Genomic DNA, 9,950 nt, shown 5'->3' on the forward strand with positions numbered 1-9,950 from the left:
TGATTTGGGAAGGGAAAAGTATTGATCAGGCATATAAATACTTGTAGATTATAATGAACTAAATTCAGTCTGAGAGAAATAACATCTATATTTGAGTATTGAATATATATTACAAATAATTTTTCACATTTTAATGATAACAAGATAAATCAATTATAGTCACTAATCAAATCACGTGATACCCGCCAGGTATAAAGGCTACCAGTAAATATTTTTGTAGCTTGATTGTTTTACACACACATTATATAAATAAAGGCACCAAAAGACATTAGTTATTTTAAAAAAAACTCTTTATCCTACTCCAGATCTTTATTATAAACAAAGATTCGTCAACTCTCTGACTAAAATTCGATTCCAATTTGTTCGACGGTGGAGCGTTCGCCAGCCAGAGCTCTCTCTATTTGTTCGAGTTTATTGTATTAGCCGCTTCTCTGCTATATAAATGCTGGAAGCGCACTTATATTGAATTGTAATCTAATATCAATATTGGAGCACGCAGTACAACTAGCGATTGAAATAATTCCAACATAAACACTGTCAGCACAAACTTTCCTTTGTTTACTCTGATAGACGAAGTATTTTCAGAAAACTAATAGAGTTATGAACACGAGGAATATCTGTTTTTGGGGTATCTTACTATATTTTTTCACTGATATTTAGATGTTATTATCAATGATAATAAATTTTATAGGTTCGTGAACTTACTTAAATACCAACTCGAGTCAGGGAAGAAAAGTGTGAGCAGTTTGCCATTACCATTCCACACCTCAGGTGATGGGCTATTTTTAATTAAAAACATATTTTTTAACTTGCCGTAGCGTAAGTTATAGTAATCGTCCAAAAATCGATTTTTTTTTGCATATCTTCGTGTTTTTACTGTTATTGTTTTATTTTATTTTAGCTCATTTTCATTTTATATTCAATTTATTGTATTTTTTTTTTGTATTTCCTTTTTTTGCACCTATCAATTTAAATAAATAAGACATTAAAGTCTTGATTAACTTGACTAAATTATGACAAAAAACAAGTGTTAAATATTAGGCAAATTGCTGGAACTTCCTGTACCGTAACGAAATGCTCGAGAAATATTAAATGTTTTCAAATAGATCATTATAATAAATACTGTAACATTGTCTAATATTTATAAGTATTACATAAACTGAATTGCAAAGTTTAAAATATTTGTTTAAAGTATATTAGAACTTAAGTCAAAATTACAATTAAAATCAGAATTATTTTCTATATACAAAAAAAATATTTTTTGAGAAAAAATTTAAACAATTTTTTTTCCAAAAGCAATTATCTTATTAAAACAAGCAGAAAGTTCTTTGAATCATTCAAATAGGACGCTTAGTTCTCTTAAAACTGCTATTTTTTGCACATTTAACTCTGTATCTCCGAAACCGCTGGACATACCTTTGCCAAAAACTAATCACCCCTTTTCCCCGTCATTACGAATTAAACGTTTTTTGGATCATTCAAATCGGATGCTCCGAAGTCTCAAAAACTCGATTTGTATTTTCTGCTTCTCCGAAACGGCTGGACCTGCCCTTGCCAAAAACTAATCAGCATCTCTCTCTATCAATAGGTATCGAATGTTTTTTGAACCATTTAAATCGGTTGATCAGTGCGCCCGAAAACGTGGACGATTTTTGGACGATTACAATAACTTACCCTACGGCAGTTAAAAAATCTTCATGTTTCAGTGGTTTCTGAACGTTTTGGCATACCTTAGAAAAAATTGATATGTGTGTGTGTGTACTATATATGCATGAATGCAATTATTCGCCGACGTTTTCGAGAGCACCGCTCAACCGATTTAAATGATTCAAAAAGCATTTGATTCTTATTTATAAGGAGACGTTCTAATTAGTTATTGGCAAAAGTTGGTCCAGCCGTTTCGGAGATACAGACCAAAGAGTGCAAAAAATCGAAATTCAGTTTTTGAATCGAAATTCAGCGCATCAGATTTGAATGATTAAAAAAAAAACGATTAATTTGTATCGATGTATTGAAGAATTCATCAAGTTTTTGCAAAGGCAGGTCCAGCGGTTTTGAAGATCCAGGAAAAAAGTTCAAAGGTATGCTATTTGGCGGTAGAAATTCAGATATTTTGTAATTTGAATTAACTGATATAAATGGCTATCAAGAACTCCACATTTAATTTAAAAATTTATAAAAAAAAATAAAAATTTTTAGTTTTCAAAGTATTTCTAAGATATTAAAACATATTAGTATTTTCAAAAAAGGCATTTTTTATATTAAAATTTTTCAAAAAACATCAAAATTTTTAAAAAAAATCTAATTTCTTTTCGGAGCTTTCAAAATTTTTAAATTACGGAATGGAACTTTCAGCAATTTGCTTTAAAGTACGATGCCATGCACCAGTAGTTATCTATATTTTCAAGTGAAAATAGACATCGCTGCTGCACTATTCAGGTTATCGGTGCCACGAAGCAGTGCGTTAAACTTTACGCCATGGAAGTATATATAATAATAATTATAAATAGTAGTCTGCCCGAAGGCAGGTCCATGGTATGAGAGCACCACAAAATCAATGATATTCGATAGAAAAATTATTTTTATAGATCTTCAACAAAATAATACAAAAACGCTGCCTGCTCGCGTTAATCTAATCCACAGGAAAAGGGATGGAGATTGTACGAAGAGAGAATAACCATATGGACGACGACTCTCGGAAAGATCGTTTTGAAAATCCAGCGAAATCGCTCCCCTAAAAGATTATCAGCGCCCTTCAATAGAAAATCAAATTATCCTTCATTGTGTTTACACGCAAGAAGTTTAGAGTTCAAGACGGTGAAGTCTTCGAGGCGCGTTGTGGAGATGCGTCTCGAAATCACATCTTAATTCGGGTAACGTGAAATGCGAGGAAAAGATTTATTTTGATTTATTTTGGTAAAGAAATAATATATAACTAAAGATAAATACTAGACAAAATAATCATTTGAAATAATTGGCACAAATAGAAATCATATCAGTATTAACGATGATAAGCTTACCAATTAAATAGCATCAAAATAAAGTTTGTTTTTTATTTTATCCTTGGAATGTTAAGATATAACTTTTATATGCAGTGATTTTTTGCTGTACATACATTATTCGTTACGAGAGACAGTTTTTCCTTACAAATACATAAAAATAAAATTAACTCCAACTGTAGGTTGAAATATGATCTTGGTATGGTATTGAAGGTATAAATCTTATTAAACCTTTATTTATTAAAATTTTTCGACTTTTTGGTCGATCATAAATAATATTAGAAAGACAAAATATCTCAGAAGTATAATACATAAATTATGAGAAATAAATAAAATATATCTACCTACAGTTTTTAATATATTTATAGTAATAATTAACTTCCCGTAGGGTAAGTTATTGTAATGGGCCGAAAATCGGAATTGAAAATTTTAACATTTCTCGACGTTTTGAAGGTTTTTGAACGTTTTGGCATACCTCAGAAAAAATGGATGTGTGTGTGTGTGTGTGTGTGTGTGTGTGTGTGTGTGTGTATGTATGTATGGATACAAATTTCCAGTCACGTTTAGGGCGCACGGATCAACCGATTTGAATGGTTCAAAAAACATTCGATTCCTATTGATAGGGAAAAGAGCTGATTAGTTTTGGCAAAGGCAGGTCCAGCCGTTTCGGAGATACGGAGCAAAGAGTGCAGAAAATAGAAATCGAATTTTTGAGAGAACGGAGTATCTGATTTGAATGATCTAAAAAGCATTCAATTAGTAATGATTGGGAGAAGTGCTTATTAGTTTTTGGCAAAGGCAGGCCCAGCCATTTCGAAGATATGGAGCTAAATATGTAAAAAATGGCAGTTTTGAGAGAACTAAGCGTCCGATTTAAATGATTCAAAGAACTTTCTGCTTGTCTTAACAAAATAATTGATTTTGGAAAAAAAAATTTGTACAATTTTTTTTTTTTTTTTTTTTTTTTTTTTTTTTTAGTTTTATCAAAAATATTTCAGATTTATTTTTAATTCTGGCTATAGTTCTAATATACTTTACAAATATTTTCAACTCTGCAATTCAGTTTATATAATTCTCATAAATATTAGACAATGTTACAATATTTATAATAATCTATTTGAAAACATTCAGTATTCCTCGAACATTTCGGTACGGGAAGTTCCAGCAATTTGCCTTAAGGCACGATGCCATAAATGCCTCAAGACAGAATTCCACTTACAGCTAGTTTCATCTAATATTACTCTCATAAGTACAAGTGAAAAAGAATAAGTCATTTCCAAGGTTCAATCCGAGAATCGCAGGCGTGAGTCGGGCATTTTATTGACTGAGCTATTTCCGCTACAACTAATCTACTCTTGATAAATAAATACATATTTTGACAAAGATTATTGTAAAAGTCGATTAACAAATGAAAAATTTGAGACAGTTACAAATATAAGCTAATGCAATTGCTATCGAGGCACTGATTTTTTTTTCATAGATATAAAGATATAAAATAAGATATATTTTACATATAATTAAGGTAATTTAAAAAAAAATATTGCCTTCATTTTTGCCTTTGAAGAAACTTTTGACAGTTGTTTTTTATCGCTCTTCTTTTAGATTTATGCAAATGATAGGCAAGTCTATCATTGTACAAATTTTCTATCTTCTCAGCCTAAGTCATGTTTGAAAATTAAATATTTACAAATTCTTGCACTTTTTTCCATTTGATTACCTTTATCATGGACTACATGGACTTTAACGCACCTTTCTTTATGAACTTTAAGCGCCTTACTATAAATCTGCTGACTGGTCTTTTTTTCTTCGGTTTCTGATTATATCCACTTCCTAAATTTTCTCAATCCTTTGGGTAGTTAATGTGAATCTCAGTGGCGTAACTAGGCCATCCGGGGCCCGTGGCAAATTATTTTGATGGGGCCCCCCCATCAGTAAAATCAAGTGATTTTAATTTAATCAAAATAAAATCGAAACTTTTCAACGTGCTGATTTAAATGTTGTATATATCCACGATTTGTAATTAATTGTATTGAAAATGAGTAAATCTACTTCGACTTATTCATAGTTTATGGTTTTAAATCAAGAAATTATTTAAAATGTATGTATACAAAAATTTAAAACAAATTAAAATGTATAAGTACAAACAACAAACATAAAAATAATTATAACCCAAAATTAATAATTTAAAAGTACAATTACTACTATGTTTTGAAAATCAAACATAATTTTTTTGTGTTTAAACATTGTAATACATGAACTATAGAAAGGAATTTTTTATGACTGAATTTAACAGAGAAAGAACATAGTACTTTGAGGTTAAAAATAATTATTATATAACCTAACATTAACAATCAATTTTTCACGTGTTTTCTCAACAATCTAATCCTTTTTAATACTTTTTGAAGATTTCATATTCGTCATATACTCGCTGGCCCTTTTTGGTGAACAAACCTATTTAAAAAATGCATAAATTTAGAATGAAATAAAAACAACAATTTAATTTCAATAAGGTATTTATTAATTAAAATCTTTTCTTCGTGCTTTCTGTTCTGCAAAAGTGTCTATAACATCATCAAATTTAATGAACGAGCCATAGTATTTTCAATAGACAAGATAGCCAAGTTAGATAATCTGTGTTGTCCCATAGAGTTCCTCAAATAGTTTTTTATTATTTTAATTTTGAAAATGACCGTTCAGCACTAGCTGTAGTCACAGGTATTGTAAGAAATAATAATAATGCAGTGCACATCTCGGGAAAGCTGCAGGACATAAAATGGTTTTTAATTAATAATAAATTGGCTAAGTCTTTAATACAGGAACATTTTTCTATTTCGTCTCTGAATGTTGATCGAAAACTAAAAATTTCTTTGGCAAAAGATTCAGATATATCCTTTTTATACACCTTAACAAATTCTAAAGCTTTTTTCATTATTTCAGTATCATTTAATGCTTTTAATGTTGAAGGCTGTAAAATACTGAAATTTGAAATAAGTTCACTCATTGGATAAAAACGCGATTTGAGTTGGTTAATTATGATGTCCAAAACTCGATAAAATATGTTCACTTTGAACAAACTTTCCGGATCTTGAAGACGCTCATCTTCGCAAAGCTCGCCAAAATGGCGTTTTACCTTCCTCTGACGAGTTTTGGAAAACTCAGGAGTGATGGACCATTTTTCTGCTATGCTATTAGCTTCTAGTTTCAAATTTTCAAAGTCATGCCGATACTTTTCCAACTCTTCCATGCAAATTTTCAAGCGTTTTAAGGCATTTGAAAGATCGGCGTCTTTAGATTGAAGTGCTTTTGATGCTGCATCGATAACTTGTAGGATCTTACAGTGGAAAACCAGTAGCATTACAAAATTAAAGTTTTCGATTTTCTTTTTAAGTGAAACAGCTTCATTTCTTTCATCTGATTTACAACTGAATAAGATTGTTTTTGCTAGTGCTTTTTGTACTTCAACAAAACGAACTTTTAAAGCAAAAACGGCATCATAACGTCCTGCCCATCTAGTAGGGTTCAATGTTTTGAGTGTTACTGCTGTTTCACTTTCGCTATTGGATATTAAACTTGATAAAATGTTCCATCTTTTAATGCTATGACCAAAAAAATTATAAATTCGTTGAACTGTTTCAAAAAAAAACTGCATATCAATAATCTCTCTCACTGCATCGTTGAGTACTAGATTCAAGTTATGAGCAGCACAGTGCACATATACGGCATTTGGCTCGACATCTTTTATTAATTTTTGAACTCCGCCATAAGTCCCTTTCATTGTATTAGCACCATCATATCCCTGCCCTCGACACTTATTTAAAGGGATATTTTTATCAGTAATAGATTTAATAATTTTCTTCGACATTCCTAAGGCAGTTTGATCCTTAACTTCATGAAATCCTAAAAATGTCTCCTTAATTACGAGTGCTTTTGGGATCCCATTTTCGTCTTTTTCGATCATACAGTAACGGTATAGTTCACACATTTGATCAGTTTTTGATATGTCTTGAGTCGTATCGAATATAATAGAATAGAATGGTGCGGCATTTATTTCGTTTATGGCTGCATTCTGTAGTTTTAAAGTCAGGACGGATATCAGCTCATTTTGTATTATTGAACTTAAATACTTTACTTGGCCCTTTGGCTTACTTACTAGTTCATGTAGTATAGGGTCATATTTTGCTAATAATTCAATAATACTCAAAAAGTTTCCTTTGGAACTTGAATCTACATTTTCTCTATGGCCACGAAATGCTAAATTACAGGTTGAAAGAGTCAAGGTAACATCAAGAAGCCTCAAAAGTACTTGACGCCAAAAAGATTTTTCTTTTTTGATCGCAGATTCATGCCCTTCATCTAGTGTTCCATGTAACCGCCACTGCTGATATGTAATGCAAGAATCAAGATGAATTTTCGATATCTCGTGCCTTTGTATGGCTTCTACAATATGTTTCCAGTCATCAAAGCCCTCAATCCAAACATTTTGTAGTTGCATACATGCACGATTAGCGAATAACCAGCACGGTTCACAATATGCCTTTTGAAGTTTTAAAGAATATGATAGCCATGTACGTTCAAGTTTCACGCCAGACTTGGAAATAATATAATAATGTTTTTCTGAAAAAGATCTATTGTCGCTATCTTTTAAGAAAGGGCCCTTAGGTCTACAATGTCCGTTTTCAATTATGAACCTTTTCACTTGATCATTGAGATCTATAAAATTACCTTTATCGGTAACATATGGCGATGATATTATTTTTTCCATGCAAAAATATAATTTACTAGTACCTTGCTGCGGTGTTTCTGAATTTAGATAGTCACTAGTGTTGGGTGCTGCATCTGGTAATTCAGATATACTTTTCGAAAGGTTAAAATCTTCACTTTTGGAGCACTGTTCACTCAAATTTTCTTTATTTAAGTCTTTATTTTTCAAATAGCTACTAATTTTAGGTAAGTTTTTATCTTTTTCTTCAATCTCCCTCTTTCTCTTTCGTTTTCACACCCACTTAAATATTTTCTGCAGCTAGACATTTCAAAATCAATATAAACTTTCACAATATATTCACAATTACTAACTTTCAAAAATCACATCCTCACATTAACGATACAAATCACTAACTAAAAAGAATAATCATACTAAGAATACGCAGTTAATAAGCCTATCTCTCGTATCTACAGTAAAGCACTTATAGAACAATAACAAATCCGAAATTCCTCACGCCTCATCAAGAAAAGTATAAACAAATTGAGTGTAAACAAACCCGACCATCAATACTTCGGTGACAAAATATATCGAAACCTTTCGTATACTTGAAGTAGTTACGTTCTAAATTGAATCAACATCCTTTTCTTTAGAATGTGTTGAAATACTTAACGATTACTTTATTATGGTTTTTATTTGTCTCATGTTGGACTTTAAGAAGAACTTAAAATAATATACTGATCAGATGCGTAGGGTGCATTGCTGGGCCCCCGTATTAAAAATTGTTTGGGGGCCCCCTCAGGTAGGGCAGACTTTTCATAAAAAAATTAATGACTCTAGTTGTAATATTTCAAACATACTAATCGAAGTCTCCGAAATCATTGTTTAGTTTGAGAAATTAATAGGTTTAATTAGCTATCTAAGCTACAATGTTTGAAAAATTCATTAGTTTAATTAGCTTTATAAGCTGCTTGTTAAGTTTGATATTTTGTTTTTACAAACAGTTTTTACAATCCATTCCTTTGCTAATTTTTAAAAAAACTACTAAATTAATTTTGATTTTTCAATTCGCATAATCTATTCAAGAAATGACTTAGTAAAAAACTAGTTGCATATTATAGAGCTTCATAAATATTAAAGAAAATGTTAAAAAAAATCACAACACTCTAAAATTATATTTTTACATACTTACATGCTCATGGTTTTTTTCGAAATTAAATTTATTTAGAAGAAAATTTTCATGTTTATTCTAATTTTTGTTATTAGTGAAATAAAATCAAATTCTGTTAGGTCTTATTAATTTTTACGCGTATTTGGGGCCCCCGTGGCCTGGACTAAATAAAACTCTTTAAAATAATAATCTTACATTCCTCGCGTACTTTTTTCACGCGTATTTGGGGCCCCCGTGGCCTGGACAAAATAAAACTGTAAAATAATAATCTTACATTCCTCGCGTACTTTTTTCACGCGTATTTGGGGCCCCCGTGGCCTGGACAAAATAAAACTGTAAAATAATAATCTTACATTCCTCGCGTACTTTTTTCACGCGTATTTGGGGCCCCCGTGGCCTGGACAAAATAAAACTCTTTAAAATAATAATCTTACATTCCTCGTGTACTTTTTTTTACGCGTATTTGGGGCCCCCGTGGCCTGGACAATATAAACTTCTTTAAAATAATAATCTTACATTCCTCGCGTACTTTTTTAACGACATTATTGAATGAAGTTTTCATGATTAATTCGTTTTTAATGATTTTTTTATATAATTAATGTTTCTTACGATCATTGGGGGCCCCCTCGTTCGGGGGCCCCGTATATTTGATACGGCTGATACGGCGGTAGTTACGGCCCTGATTCTTACGAAAACATACTTTTCAAGTGAAATAAAGTATTAGAGTATAATGTAAAAACAATATTTCTGAGCACGCGTCCTTTTGGGCCGGGGCCCCCTTGGGCCGGGGGCCCGTGGCATTTTGCCACCCACGCCACCCTATAGTTACGCCACTGGTGAATCTCCTATTAAAGAGAAGATTCAAGTGTGACATTTTTTTCCTAGTATATTTTCACTGCGGGGGCAAAAATTTACAAGGTCCACTCTTTGAATTCATTTTGAGCAGCAAATTATTGAATACAAATTACAACTATTCAGTACGTTGGGTGAAGCAAAATTTGTTGCAGCATTTTTATATCTACAATTTAAAGTTTAGATTTTCAGATTTCAAGATTTTAGTATTACGATATAAATAAAAGGG

General features: G+C 31.4%; 1 protein-coding gene across 1 annotated transcript; it reads right to left on the bottom strand.

Moving 5' to 3' along the window:
- Positions 1–5,667: 5,667 nt before the first annotated feature.
- Positions 5,668–7,761, bottom strand: LOC113388205 (zinc finger MYM-type protein 1-like). Its single transcript, XM_026625606.1, has one exon. It carries the CDS (start codon positions 7,759–7,761, stop codon positions 5,668–5,670), a length of 2,094 nt encoding a protein of 697 aa, XP_026481391.1.
- Between the last annotated feature and the right edge of the window lie 2,189 nt (positions 7,762–9,950).

Source organism: Ctenocephalides felis, unplaced genomic scaffold (genome assembly GCF_003426905.1).
Source record: "Ctenocephalides felis isolate EL2017-DRISC unplaced genomic scaffold, ASM342690v1 CF-g0.4_SCAFFOLD_03572, whole genome shotgun sequence".
Taxonomy (NCBI): Eukaryota; Metazoa; Arthropoda; class Insecta; order Siphonaptera; family Pulicidae; genus Ctenocephalides; species Ctenocephalides felis.